Consider the following 16,033-nt stretch of genomic DNA (forward strand, 5'->3'; position numbering starts at 1 on the left):
CTGTACAGTATGAGTGATTATACTACTAGACATGTTGATGAGAACTAGAACCCTCACAGTACTGTACAGTATGAGTGATTATACTAGACATGTTGATGAGAACTAGAACCCTCACAGTACTGTACAGTATGAGTGTTATACTATACATGTTGATGAGAACTAGAACCCTCACAGTACTGTACAGTATGAGTGATTATACTATACATGTTGATGAGAACTACAACCCTCACAGTACTGTGCAGTAATGGTGATTATACTATACATGTTGATGAGAACTAGAACCCTCACAGTACTGTACAGTATGAGTGATTATACTAGACATGTTGATGAGAACTAGAACCATCACAGTACTCTACAGTATGAGTGATTATACTAGACATGTTCATGAGAACTAGAACCCTCACAGTACCGTACAATATGAGTGATTATACTATACATGTTGATGAGATCTAGAACCCTCACAGTACTGTACAGTATGAGTGATTATACTATACATGTTAATGAGAACTAGAACCCTCACAGTACAGTACAGTATGAGTGATTATACTACACATGTTGATGAGAACTAGAACCCTCACAGTACTGTACAGTATGAGTGTTATACTATACATGTTGATGAGAACTAGAACCCTCACAGTATTGTACAGTATGAGTGATTATACTAGACATGTTGATGAGAACTAGAACCCTCACAGTACTGTACAGTATGAGTGATTATACTACTATACATGTTGATGAGAACTACAACCCTCACAGTACTGTACAGTATGAGTGATTATACTATACATGTTGATGAGAACTAGAACCCTCACAGTACTGTACAGTATGAGTGATTATACTAGACATGTTGATGAGAACTAGAACCCTCACAGTACTGTACAGTATGAGTGATTATACTATACATGTTGATGAGAACTAGAACCCTCTCAGTACTGTACAGTATCAGTGATTATACTATACATGATGATGAGGACTAGAACCCTCACAGTACTGTACAGTATGAGTGATTATACTATACATGTTGATGAGAACTAGAACCCTCACAGTACTGTACAGTATGAGTGATTATACTATACATGTTGATGAGAACTAGAACCCTCACAGTACTGTACAGTATGAGTGATTATACTACACATGTTGATGAGAACTAGAACCCTCACAGTACTGTACAGTATGAGTGATTATACTATACATGTTGATGAGAACTAGAACCCTCACAGTACTGTATAGTATGAGTGATTATACTAGACATGTTGATGAGAACTAGAACCCTCACAGTACTGTACAGTATGAGTGATTATACTATACATGTTGATGAGAACTAGAACCCTCACAGTACTGTACAGTATGAGTGATTATACTAGACATGTTGATGAGAACTAGAACCCTCACAGTACTGTACAGTATGAGTGATTATACTATACATGTTGATGAGAACTAGAACCCTCACAGTACTGTACAGTATGAGTGATTATACTACTATACATGTTGTTGATGGTTTTGTTGTATTTATTACTGCAGACCTGGAATTTCAGGAATTAGTTTTTTGTTGCAACTTTTTATTTTTCACAAGTAAATTACTGTATGCAAAGATATAGAAAAAAATAAAGGCTATTGAAGCATATTGCTTTAGTTCTGATTCATTCTTGTTACATACACTTTAGTACAGTCAATAATGAAATACTGATTCATGACAAGTTAATCATTTTTGTAATGCTCCCTGTTGTTAGTGTTTTTTAGGTCAGTGTGTTATGAGAGACAATGTATGCTTTCTGAGTGAGAACTGTTGCCAGTGTTGTGGTCGAACAAGTTTATTTTGGAACATGTATGAAGTGTTTTGGTGGTTTGAGTGAGTTTTGGAGGTGAGATGAACTGTTTGGCCAAGGTGCATGTTGGTAATGCAGACTGTGTGAAGAGTTTAGAAAAAGTGGCTTCAGTTGACCAATGCTTTTTAGCAATTGAAAAAAACTGTAAAACAGCTCCTTTCTTTAGCTTCATCTTGGCTCACTGACTGACCACTGCAGAACTGCTGTCCTTCCCAGCTGTACCTGACACTGACTGACCACTGCAGAACTGCTGTCCTTCCCAGCTGTACCTGACACTGACTGACCACTGCAGAACTGCTGTCCTTCCCAGCTGTACCTGACACTGACTGACCACTGTAGAACTGCTGTCCTTCTCAGCTGTACCTGACACTGACTGACCACTGCAGAACTGCTGTCCTTCCCAGCTGTACCTGACACTGACTGACCACTGCAGAACTGCTGTCCTTCCCAGCTGTACCTGACACTGACTGACCACTGCAGAACTGCTGTCCTTCCCAGCTGTACCTGACACTGACTGACCACTGCAGAACTGCTGTCCTTCCCAGCTGTATCTGACACTGACTGACCACTGCAGAACTGCTGTCCTTCCCAGCTGTACCTGACACTGACTGACTACTGCAGAACTGCTGTCCTTCTCAGCTGTACCTGGCACTGACTGACCACTGCAGAACTGCTGTCCTTCCCAGCTGTACCTGACACTGACTGACCACTGCAGAACTGCTGTCCTTCCCAGCTGTACCTGACACTGACTGACCACTGCAGAACTGCTGTCCTTCCCAGCTGTACCTGACACTGACTGACCACTGCAGAACTGCTGTCCTTCCCAGCTGTACCTGACACTGACTGACCACTGCAGAACTGCTGTCCTTCCCAGCTGTACCTGACACTGACTGACCACTGCAGAACTGCTGTCCTTCCCAGCTGTACCTGACACTGACTGACTACTGCAGAACTGCTGTCCTTCTCAGCTGTACCTGGCACTGACTGACCACTGCAGAACTGCTGTCCTTCCCAGCTGTACCTGACACTGACTGACCACTGCAGAACTGCTGTCCTTCCCAGCTGTACCTGACACTGACTGACCACTGCAGAACTGCTGTCTTTCCCAGCTGTACCTGACACTGACTGACCACTGCAGAACTGCTGTCCTTCCCAGCTGTACCTGACACTGACATCACAATGGTTCACCATGGAATTGAGTGTTCTATTACAGATTCTACATTCTATTGATAGAATTCTGACATTAATTTCTAACTCATTTAGTAGCGTTTTAATTGAGTGATCATTACATACTATTTTGACAGTATATGACAACTTACCAGTCTTTTCCATAAAACCTGTGCATTTATGTCACTACATTGAAAAGACAGCAATTCACTTGACTAATTCATAGATCTTAAACTGTACTGCACACTGTCAGGGAATTCCAATATTAGCTACATTACCTCATTACCTCACTACCTTTCACATACCTGCAAAGGTCCATCATCGCAGACAAACAAGTCTCAAAGGAAGTGAAAGTGAAAGACATGTTTCTCGCTCACCTGCGTTACATCACTTCATTTCCTCAGTCCCTACTCGGTCACATCATCTGTAGCCCATTCCCAAGTATTGCTGAATAATAACATAAAACTAGTTGTCCCGTCCTGACCAGTAATAGGGGTTATTTGTTATTGTAGTTTGGTCAGGACGTGGCAGAGGGTATTTGTTTTATGTGGTTCGGGGTGGTGGTTTGTTTAGTAGGGTATTTGATTTATGTATTCCGGGGGGTTTTGGTCACTGTTCTATGTTAGTGTATTTCTATGTTCTGTCTAGTCTTTTGTATTTCTATGTTTTGTTTATTGGGGTTGGACTCTCAATTGGAGGCAGGTGTTTTCTAGTTGCCTCTGATTGAGAGTCCTATATATAGGTGTGTGTTTGTTGAGTACTTTGTGTGAGATTGTTCTGTGTATAGCCTTGTGTCTTACAAGCCTGTGAATAGTCGTTGTGTTTTCTTTGTGTACGTGTTTATTTTGGTTGTCCTTCTTCACCAAATAAAAGAAGATGAGTGCACATATTCCTGCTGCGTTTTGGTCCACTTTATCCGACGACAACCGTTACACTAGTAAAGGCTTATATGAAACCATTTTCATTTCACTGCTGTTTACTGTGCAATTACATACCATGTTTATATTTATAAAGTTATGGATAAGAAGGATAATAATTGCAATCAGAGTGAAGAGATTGATTTTGAAAGGGGATGGTTGAGGCTACAAGATACAGATTATATTAAGAAATACTGTTGGCAACTAATAAAAACCTTTCAAAGAATGCATGAAAGTCTTGGGATGTGTACGCAGCATATGGGAGTAAGAAAAATAAAGCTAGGCCATGCCTGTACAGTCCTCTATTATCATGTTTAGGTTAGATTAGAAAGTGATTGAGTTCCTCGTTCTGTCTGTACTTTCTCAACGGGGGAATTCTGTTGGATGCTAAATGTCATCGACATTGGCACATATTAAAAAGCCACTGTTTAGACTTCAGCGTTATTCAGAGGACGTGTTGATCAGAAGATGTTTGATTGCTGTCTAAAGGTATGAACAATTTACTTTTAAATTAACTTGTTGGCCTATGAATTTATTATGCAGATCAATTACTCATTTTGTACATCATATTCTATTCGTTATGAACACTTGCATGGGTAGAATCTTAGATTTTAATATTTAAATTGATTTGACTAAACATTTCTCTCTCTCTCTCTCTGCCTCTCTCTCTCTCTCTCTCTCTCTGCCTCTCTCTCTCTCTGCCTCTCTCTCTCTGCCTCTCTCTCTCTCTGCCTCTCTTTCTCTGCCTCTCTCTCTCTGCCTCTCTCTGCCTCTCTCTCTCTCTGCCTCTCTGCCTCTCTGCCTCCCACGTAGATGAGGTTTACTTTACTAAGCATCCTGCCTACTTTACTGGGCATTCTAATCCTACACCAGGCAAAAAGTCAAAGGCCCAAGTTCACTCAGAGCAGCTGGAATCTTCTACCCAATGGTAGGAAATCATCATCTCTGATCAGTACATGTATATTACTGTCATCTTTTAGATCAGTACAGTTTGTCACAATAATGTCAGCCTGTACACTTGTCAGTATGTTGTCAACTCATTATTAAGCATTGTATATGTGTTTCCAGTCTGGTATAGTACAGTGCTTTCAGAAAGTATTCATACCCCTTGACTGATTCCACACACAACACCACATATATTATACATAAGTATTCACACCTTGAGTCAGTACTTGTTATAATCACCTTTGGAAAGGATTACAGATGTGAGTTTTTCTGGGTAAGTCTCTAAGAGTTTTGCACACCTGGATTGTACAATATTTGCACATTATTCTTTAAAGAATTCTTCAAGCTCTGTCAAGTTGGTTGTTGATCACTGTTAGACAGCCATTTTCAAGTCTTCCATAGATTTTCAAGCCGATTTCATTCAAAACTGTAACTAGGCCACTCAGGAACATTCAATATAATCTTGGTAAGCAACTCCTGCTAAAAGGTGAATTTGTCTCCCAGTGTCTGTTGAAAAGCAGAATGAATCAGGTTTTCCGCTAGTATTTTGCCTGTGCTTAGCTCTATTCCGTTTCTTTATTTAGGCTTGCCATAACAAAGGGATTGAATACTTATTGACTCAAGACATTTCAGCTTTTCAATTTTAATTAAGTTGTAAAATGTTCTAAAAACAAAATTCTACTTTAATATTATAGGGTATTATGCGTAGGCCAGTGACACAAAATCTCAGTTTAATCCATTTTAAATTCAGACTGTAACACAACAAAATGTGGAAAAAGTCAAGGAGTGTTAATACTTCTGAAGGCAATGTATATAAAGATCACTTACTGTAGTTCTATTTTGGTTTTGCCAGTCTGGTGTATAAAGGTATGTTTATGTCAGTTCATCATAAGGCTATATACCGTTGAGGTACTTTATATGTTTGTGTTGATGAGATACAGTCAGATCCCAACTTATTGGCACCCTTGAAAAATATGAGCAAAAAATGATGTATAAAATACATAATACAAATACTGAACTACTGTATCTTGTACGCTCAAACAGATGGAATAATTATATTATTTTATACCAATACAATTAGTCAGAGAAAGAGATTTTGTTCAACAAATATCATTTTTTTCTCTCAAAAAGCTAGGGATCAAAATTATTGGCACCCCATGTTTTTAATAGGATAACGGCACTGAGCTTTTTTCTAAAATGTTTTGAGATTGGAAAACACATTGGAAAGGATGCTAGACCTTTCCATTCCTCCTTACAGAACCTGTCCAGATCCTTGATATCCTTTGTCTGCGCTTATGGGCTGGCCTCTTCAATTCAAACCACAGGTTTCCGATGGGGTTGGAGTCTGTAGACTGAGAAGGCCATTGCAAAATGTATAAAAACGCTCAGTGCCGTTATCCTTGCAAGGGGAGGTATTGAAAGCTATTGACAACAGGGTTCCAATCATTTTTACCAATCTTTTTGAAAAAAATAATTATACTTATTACACATGATCTCTGAGGAATTGTATTAGAATAAAATAGTATAATTCTCAAAGAATTTGAGCATACAATATAGTTCAGTATTTTTATGATATATTTTATACAGTATTTTTGCTCATCTTTATCAAGGGTGGCAATAATGTTTGACCTGACTCTATATGTTGGTGTTGATTGAAGTGTGTGTTGTCACCAGTTGTTGTGGTGAATGTAGACGGCTCGCTGGTTCAGCATCCTCTAACCTGCCTGGGTTCCTTCAACCGAGAGGAGGATGGTTGGAGGAGAGACAATGACTGGGTGTGGCGGAAAGATGGAGAGGAGGATGAGGACATCCTATGGATGATGGGTGAACAAGAGAAGAGGGGGAATAGCTTACTTGTCAACCTGGAAGAGAGAACTGGAGGGGGGATATTTACATGTCACAGCCTGGATAAAACCCTCCTGAAGACTACTACGGTGCTGGTCAAACACTTGGACGAACAGAAACGCATTCTAGAAGGATCCACCAGAACAGGTATACAGGATGTCTGTCTGTCATCCGAAATCAAGTAAAATATTGTTTTTCCATTCATTATCTGATTCGAACATTACATCTTCTGTCTCTCTTCTGTTTGTTTGTTTCTATTCTAAGGCTATATGAAATGTTCAACACGGAACTACCAAGGAGAGTTCCACTGCTCCTGGAAATTCACCCCTACACGTTTTGGGACTGTTATGTTTGTCAAAGTGGCACGGTACTATCACCACCAATATTTTCTATGTATTACCACTACACTATTGGAAAGTAGAAGTAGAACCATGCAGGGTTCTTCGATTTGAACCATTTTTGGTTCTGGATAGAACCCTTTGCAGAGGATTCTATCTAAAACTCTCTATGTAGGGTTCTTTAAAGAACCCCCTGTATAATATACTATGGTTCTACATAGAACCCTCTATGAAGGGTTCTAACGAGAACCCTTTTATCTATGAAGTGTTCTTCCTAGAACCCTTTATGAATGGTTCCATCAGCCATTATAATTGTATTATTAAATTACATATATCGTAATGCCTGTCTTTGAGGGCCTAGTTATAGCCTAATAAAGTGGTGTTTGGAAACTCCTGGTTCACAGACAACTTCAGGCCTGCAAATCACATTATGTTGGCTTGCAAAGTGATGTGTAACTCTTATTGAAATCCAGCCAGAGCTAGGATATCCAACAAGTAGAATATGTTATCACCTGCAACCTGCATTCAGAATAACTGTCAGGGTAGAGAAGATTGAATACTGAGCCTAGCTCAATCATCTATACTGGAACAACCATCTCAGTAACAGGTGCAATAAATCCAATAACTAACAGATTGGATATGTTCATAAAACTGTATGTTATTTATCTTTATGTAGCATTCATTTAATCAATCAATCAATGTATAGAACATGCAAAAACACAGATATATCAGTAAAACAAACTATTAAGAAAATCTCCCTGCAGCCTCCTGAGTGGTGCAGCGGTCTAAGGCACTGCATCTCAGAGCTAGAGGCGTCACTACAGACCCACATTTGATCCCGGGCTGTAGCACGACCGGCCGTAATCGGGAGTCACATAGGCGGTGCACAATCAGCCCAGCGCCCTCCGGGTTAGGGGAGGGTTTGGCCGGGGGGGGGGTGGTTTACTTGGCTCATCGCGCTGTAGCGACTCCTTGTGGCGGGCCGGGCGCCTGCAGGCCGACCTCGGTCGTCTGTTGAACTGTGTTTCCTCCGACACATTGGTGCAGCTGGCTTCCAGGTTAAGCGGGTGGCTTTTAGGAAGCGTAGTTCGATGCTTCATGTTTCGGAGGACGCATGACTCGACTGTCGCCTCCCAAGCCCGTTGGGGAGTTGCGGCGATGAGACAAGATAGAAATTGAGGAGAAAAGGGGGTAAAATACAAACAAATATGAATAATTTTCTCCCTGCAATATGGTTCTATGTAGAACCCTTCTTGCCTTCCAAAGAATCATTTTTGCCTTCCAAAGAATCATCAAAGAACCCTTTCTTCCAAAAATGGTTCTTAGGATGTTAAATGGTCTAGGTAGAACCCTTTGCCTTACAAAGAACTCCTGTATTCCAAAAAAGGGTCTTCTGATTTAAGTGGTTCTTGGTAGAACCCTCTCCCTCCTCACAGAACCCATTTGGAACCCTTTTTCTGAGTGTAAACATTCTATGGGTCTGACTGTTGTATAGTGCTACAGTGCTGTATAGCTTTTACATCTTCGGGATAGGGGGCAGTATTTTCATGGCCGGATGAAAAACGTACCCAAATTAAACTAGATTTGGATAGAAAACACTCTGAAGTTTCTAAAACTGTTTGAATGATGTCTGTGAGTATAACAGAACTCATATGGCAGGCAAAAACCTGAGAAAAATCCAACCAGAAAGTGGGAAATCTGAGGCTTGTAGTTTTTGAAAAGATTCCCTATTCAATTTGTAGTGTTAATGGGATCATGTTGCACTTCCTAAGGCTTCCACTAGATGTCAACAGTCTTTAGAACCTTCTTTCATGCTTTTACTGTGAAAATGGAGCGAATAAGAGCTGTGGTAAACTGGTGTCCCAGGCTAAGGCATGAGTTCAGTTACGCACGCAGCCTTGGGAGCGAGCTGAGTTCATATTCATTCCTAAAGAGAACGGATTTGTCCAGTTGGAATTTTATTGAAGATTTATGTTAAAAACAACCTAAAGATTGATTCTATACATCGTTTGACATGTTTCTACAAACTGTAGTATAACTTTTTTGGCTTTTCATCTGGACTTAGTAAGCGCACGCCTTGTGGATTTGGATAGTGAACCTAACACGCGAACAAAATGGAGGTATTTGTACAGGTCTCGTGTGGCTCAGTTGGTAGAGCATGGTGTTTGCAACGCCAGGGTTGAGGGTTAAATTCCCACGGGGGCCAGTACGGAGAAAAAATGTATGAAATGTATGCACTCACTCCTGTAAGTCGCTCTGGATAAGAGTGTCTGCTAAATGACAAAAATGTAAATGTACATAAAGATAAACTTTATTGTGGAGCTGGGATCCCTGGGAGTGCATTCTGATGAAGATCATCAAAGGTAAGTGAATATTTATAATACTATTTCTTAGTTTTATTGACTCCAAGATGGCGGGTTTCTGTTTGGCTTGTTGTTTTTGTCTGAGCGCAGTACTCAGATTATTGTGTGCTTTCGCTGTGAAGCTATTTTGAAATCTGACACAGCGGTTGCATTAAGGAGAAGTGTATCTATAATTCTGTGCATAACACTTTTATCTTATCAAAGTTTATGAGTATTTCTGTAATATGTCTGCTCATTGTACTCATTCACCAGCGGTTTTGGAGGGAAAACATTTCTGAACATTATGCGCCAATGTAAAAGGGGTTTTTTGGATATAAATATGAACTTTATCGAGCAAAACATACATGTATTGTGTAACATGAAGTCCCATGAGTGCCATCTGATGAAGATCATCAAAGGTTAGTGCTTAATTTTAGCTGTATTTCTGGTTTTTGTGACGCCTCTCCTTGCTTGGAAAATGTCTGTGTGGCTTTTCTTGTTTAGGTGGTGTCCTAACATAATCTAATCTTTTGCTTTCGCCGTAAAGCCTTTTTGAAATCGGACACGGTGGTTGGATTAAGGAGAATCTTATCTTTAAAATGGTGTATAATACGTGTATGTGTGAGACATTTGAATTATGAGATTTTTGTTGTTTTGAATTTGGCGCTCTGATTTTTCACTGGCTGTTGTCAAAATCAATCCCGTTAACGGGATCCGAGCGGGAAGGGGTCTCTAAGAGGATAACATTTGACTATTGTGTAATGCTACAGTGCTGTATGGCCTATAACATGTGACTATTGTATAGTGCTACAGTGCTGTAGGTTCTATAACATGTGCATAATAACTTTCAGTATTGACTTGACTTCAAATTAAATATTGCTGAATGGACTACTGCAATGTTACTCTACTTTTAGTCATCCATTTATTGGCTTTTCTATAGTGGCCTGTCTGATGCGAAGAACATCAGCTGTTCTGTGGACGCCAGTGGACAGCAGTGGACATGTTCCTCTTCATCTGGCCAGAGTGACATCATGTGTTCTGTGAACAGTAGTGGACTGGGGGTGTCCTGTGTGGACAGACAGTATTGTCCCTATGCTGAGGAGACTGACCGGATCACCCTGACCATCTACATGAGGACTAACTACCTGCTGGAGGAATACTCCCAACACTTCTACTTATCAGAGATAGGTGAGGACACACACACACACACACAACACTTCTACTTATCAGAGATAGGTGAGGACACACACAGAGACACACACACACACAACACTTCTACTTATCAGAGATAGGTGAGGACACACACACACAGAGACACACACACACACACAACACTTCTACTTATCAGAGATAGGTGAGGACACACACACACACAGACACACACACACAACACTTCTACTTATCAGACATAGGTGAGGACACACACACACAGACACACACACACAACACTTCTACTTATCAGACATAGGTGAGTGTTAAATAGGGACCTTGTTGCAGTAATAAGGGCAGACATGTTGCAAGAGGCTGGCAGGATCAGGTGCACAAGTTGTGATTTTAGGCTACTTAAAGGTGACAATAATGGTCTAGGTGTGCACTTCACTATATTTACCAACTAATAAAACAATTATATTTACAAACTTCACAATGTAAGTGGTCTCTGAAAAGAAAATGCTTTGGAACTGGTAAACCTGTCTATCCCGTAACAAACATTAAGAATGCAGAAACAAAGCTCTCTAAAATGGCAGGAGTTTGTAGAGCACTAGTGCAGAGACGCACTACTAAAGTCTTCGTCACCACCTCTATATACACTGAATAAAAATATAAACGCAACATGTGAAGTGTAAAAATCCCTGAAATTTTCCAGATGCACAAAAAGCTTATTTCTCTCCAATTCTGTTCACAATTTTGCTTACATCCCTACAGGTGAGCATTTGTCCTTTGCCAAAATAATCCATCCACCTGAAAGGTGTGGCATATCAAGAAGCTGATTAAACAGCATGAGCATTACACAGGTGCACCTTGTGCTGGGGACAATAAAGGCCACTTTAAAATATGCTGTTTTTTCACACAACACAATGCCACAGATGTCTCAAGTTTTGAGGAAGCGTGCAATTGGCATGCTGCCTGCCGGAATGTCCACCAGAGCTTTTGCCAGTGATTTGAATGTTCATTTCTCTAGCATAAGCTGCCTCCACCATCGTATTAGAGAATTTGGCAGTACGTCAAACCTACCTCACAACTGCAGACCACATGGATGGGCCTGGGTTGTGATTAGGGCCTAATACATTTATTTCAATTGACTGATTTCCTTATATGAATTGTTACTCAGTAAAATCTTGGAAATTGTTGCATGTTGCGTTCATATTTTTGTTCAGTATACAAATATCTTGCACATATACATAGGCCTATCAGAAGACTATATGCTGAGAGTTTGTTGGTTTAAGTGCAACTGAAAGTTAGTTTCATAGTGCAGAGTGTTAGTAGAAGTTATGGTAATATTATCTATCCCACCTCTCTCCCTCTCCTTCCCTCACCCTCCCTCTCTCTCTCTCTCTCTCTCGCGCACACGCTCTCTCTCCCTCTCTCCAGTGAAGCCAGACAATGTATACATTAAGGAGGTGAACAGCAGTACTATAGAGTGGAGCTATCCTGTCTCCTGGAACAGACCCATCTCCTACTTCCCCCTCTCCTTCCAGGTCAAAGAGATCGAAGGCAGAAAGTGCAAGAACGGGTGCATGTGTGATTCTCTCTACACGGAGGTGAGGACTACTGTCTACATACTATACATCCTACTAGCCCTTGTCTCCAGAGCTTGATGAGGGCCATTACACCAAGAGATCCAGACCCTGTACTAATAGGCTCATACTCTTCAACTAATAGACGTGGTCACTCTGGTCCCTGGTTCAATTCATTAGAGCACACCTTAGCAAAACGTTTTGCAGTGAAAAGGAGCATTTCTTATTGGACAAGTTCATGTAGTTCCTGCGTCAGGCCATTTCCCTCCATTTGGTGCTAAATGAATTAAACCCCTGTGTTCCCCCAGGTCCACACCACAGAGAGCAGTCAGTGGTCAGTCAAGGCCAAGGTGACGGTGTGTGTCAGGGCCCAGGATGCCCTCTGTGACTCCCCCTGGAGCGACTGGACAGAGTACAGGTCAGTACCACACTCTCTAGTCTACTGTATTCAGGAGAACCTCTCCTCGAGGACCTCCAGCCATTCCATGTTGTTGAACTATTGAAGAGTTAACACACCTGATTCAATTTGTCAACCAATCATCAAGCCCTTGAATACTACTGAATCAGGTGAGCTAGTTCAGGGCTACAACAAAGTAGTGAAACAGCTCCCCGAGTAGAGGGTTAAAAACCCCTGCTCTAGTCTACTGTTTCATTACGGACATTGTGCTACATCTACACTACCAGGGTTAGGTTCAATTTGGTTTTCCATTCAGTACATTCAGTAAGTGGATTGAAATTCCATTTCATAAATGGAAAATGCGCTTTTGTTTATCAATTCAAGAATTTAATTTCTGAGAAGACATTGCAGAACAACACGTTTTACAATATGATATGATTTTTCAGACTCAGCAACAAGGGAAACAAGAGGAGGAGGCAGGAAAAGCAGAAGAAGAAGCAGAAGAAGAGGAAGAAGAATGTGTCTCAATAGTGTACCTTTACCATACTGATGGCCATCAAATATTAACCTATTTATTCACTCTAGTTTGTAGGCATTCACACTCTAAAACATCCACTATGACAAAGGTGACTTAATTGACACTCTAAAACATCCACTATGACAAAGGTGACTTAATTGACTCTAAAATATCCACTATGACAAAGGTGACTTAATTGACACACTAAAACATCCATTATGACAAAGGTAACTTTGTTGCCAAGATCATTTACTGACACAAACTTCACTTTTACAATCTTTATACTTGTTATGAAATGTATTTAGTAATATTTATGATTATTTATTTATTAATGTTGCTTTTTATCTCATAGAGTTTGACATGACATGCACTAACATAAACTGAACTGATATTTTTGTGACTTTAATACTATAAATCAAAATAAACGTACAGTCCTGCACTTACAGTAGATGTGTTTGAGTTCTTTCCACTCCTCTGTGCTCACGATCTTTAAAGAATTTCAGGATTAAAAAAAATAACAACGTGAAATCAAGCATCAATAAAAAGGAAGTAATGTATGACTAATCTCATTGTTAAATACAATATAAATACCTATGCTAATACACTTCCTTTGTCTCTGACAAACCACAACAGGATGTCCAGGAAACTGGTTGGAAGGCTTAGACCAATGGCGTGACACTTGAGGGTCCTAGAACACGTTAACTGTTGTTTTTCTCTCTATTTATCCAACTTAGGGATATGGGGTTGCTGTGTGGGATGGGATGGAAGGTATTTTGCAACACTGTGCATGAGGTGCGCTGACTCCCACACAACTAGAAAGCAGTTTGGAATTCGTAAGGTTTTGAGTTGTTTTTGTTACCATACATGTACTAGTTGAGTATGTATTGAATGCACAGTCTTACATAGGGCCTAGAGAGTTATGTATTCCTTCATGTGGGATATATAATCCTTGTACCAATACATCAAAAATATCCTGATAATTTGGTCAATATACGCCAATCACAACTGAAACAGCAATATTTTTCTATATTACTTTAAATTGTGTTCTTACTCTTAACAGTTCAGAAAGTCACCACCACAGCCCTTCCTTAACTACGTTGTAATGTCATAACCCATCATTCTATTTGTGTACCCTTCACCACGCTTGGCTAGTACATGGTTTTGAACAACTCGTTTCTTATGCCCAATTAACTTAAAATATGTCGAGGCAATCTGAGTCCAGAAATGTCTTACTTGGTTACACAATTTAATTGCAGTATTAATTCCTAAAATAATTAAATGACAGTCAAACTATAACTCTTCAATATAGATCAAGCAATAGACTTCTAAACAAACCAATCAGTATGGCATAATTCTCAAGCAATAGACTTCTAAATAAACCAATCAGTATGGCGTCACATTCAATAACAGTCAATAACTGGTTGCAACCTTATACAAAGGTGGGCATATAGAGGTACATTGAGGGGGTAGAGCTTCAGTCTCAATTTACTTATTTGCACCAAATACCTATTTACTTCTGTCACTGCCAATACAATACAATTCAGGCATGTTGTTTTTCTATCTATGGTTCCCATACCTTTCATAGTCCCGTACCCCTTCAAACATTCAACCTCTAGCTGTGTACCCTCTCTAGCACCAGGGTCAGCGCACTCTCAAACGTTGTTTTTTTGCCATCATTGTAAGCCTGCCACACACACACTATACGATACATTTATTAAACATAAAAATGAGTGTGAGTTTTTGTCACAACCCGTGGGAAGTGACAAAGAGCTCTTATAGGACCAGGGCACAAATAATAATAATCAATAATTTAGCTCTTTATTTAGCCATCTTACATATAAAACTTTATTTGTTCCAAGAAAATTGTGAATAACTCACTACAGGTTAATGAGAAGGGTGTGCTTGAAAGGAAGAACATAACTCTGCAATGTTGGGTTGTATTGGAGAGAGTCTCAGTCTTAAATCATTTTCCACACACAGTCTGTACCTGTATTTAGTTTTCATGCCAGTGAGGGCCGAGAATCCACTCTCACATAGGTACGTGGTTGCAAAGGGCATCAGTGTCTTAGTTCGATTTGCCAAGGCAGGATACTCTGAGCGCAGCCCAATCCAGAAATCTGGCCGTGGCTTCTGATTAAATTCAATTTTCACAGAACCGCTTGTTGCAATTTCGATGAGGCTCTTGTTCAGATATCGGTAAGTGGACTGGAGGCAGGGCAAGAAAGGGATAACGAATCCAGTTGTTTGTGTCATCCGTTTTGGGAAAGTACCTATGTAATTGCACACCCAACTCACTCAGCTGCTTCTCTACATCACATTTGACATTGTCTGTAAGCTTGAGTTCTTTTGCACACAAAAAAATCATGCAATGATGGAAAGACCTGTCTGTTGTCCATGTTAATGCAGACAGAGAAGAGCTCCAACTTCTTAATCATAGCCTCAATTTTGTCCCGCACATTAAATATAGTTGCGGAGAGTCCCTGTAATTCTAGATTCAGATCATTCAGGTGAGAAAAAACATCACCCAGATAGGCCAGTCTTGTGAGAAACTCGTCATCATGCAAGCGGTCAGACAAGTGAAAATGATGGTCAGTAAAGAAAACTTTAAGCTCGTCTCTCACTTCAAAAAACCTCTGTCAATACTTTGCCCCTTGATAACCAGCGCACTTCTGTATGTTGTAAAAGCGTGACATGGTCTCTGCCCATATCATTGCATAGTGCAGAAAATACACAAGAGTTCCGGGGCCTTGCTTTAACAAAGTTAACCATTTTCACTGTAGTGTTCAAAATATATTTCAAGCTGTCAGGCATTCCTTTGGCAGCAAGAGCCTCTTGGTGGATGCTGCAGTGTACCCAAGTGGCGTCGGGAGCAACTGCTACACGCAAGTTACCACTCCACTATGTCTCCCTGTCATGGCTTTTGCGCCATCAGTACAGATACCAACACATCTTGACCACCAAAGTCCATTTCATGTCACAAAGCTGTCCAGTACTTCAAATATAT

General features: G+C 40.2%; 1 protein-coding gene across 1 annotated transcript; it reads left to right on the forward strand.

Annotated features, from left to right (window-relative positions):
* The first annotated feature begins 4,268 nt into the window (after window positions 1-4,268).
* On the forward strand, window positions 4,269-13,474 carry LOC115205629 (interleukin-12 subunit beta-like). Its single transcript, XM_029771809.1, has 8 exons — window positions 4,269-4,399; window positions 4,724-4,838; window positions 6,530-6,847; window positions 6,965-7,067; window positions 10,321-10,568; window positions 11,970-12,139; window positions 12,424-12,533; window positions 12,959-13,474. The coding sequence occupies exons 1-8, from the start codon at window positions 4,379-4,381 to the stop codon at window positions 13,041-13,043; spliced, it is 1,170 nt and encodes a 389-aa protein (XP_029627669.1). The 5' UTR covers window positions 4,269-4,378; the 3' UTR covers window positions 13,044-13,474.
* Window positions 13,475-16,033: the final 2,559 nt, after the last annotated feature.

The sequence above is a fragment of the Salmo trutta genome, chromosome 13 (assembly GCF_901001165.1).
Source record: "Salmo trutta chromosome 13, fSalTru1.1, whole genome shotgun sequence".
Lineage (NCBI taxonomy): Eukaryota > Metazoa > Chordata > Actinopteri > Salmoniformes > Salmonidae > Salmo > Salmo trutta.

Bases quoted from the DNA above. Each gene is read 5' to 3' on its own strand.
- LOC115205629 (XM_029771809.1), top strand. From the start codon at position 4,379: ATGTTTGATTGCTGTCTAAAG. The intron at 4,839-6,529 runs GTAGGAAATCAT...TGTTGTCACCAG, and splicing joins CTGGAATCTTCTACCCAATG to TTGTTGTGGTGAATGTAGAC. The intron at 10,569-11,969 runs GTGAGGACACAC...CCCTCTCTCCAG, and splicing joins CTTCTACTTATCAGAGATAG to TGAAGCCAGACAATGTATAC.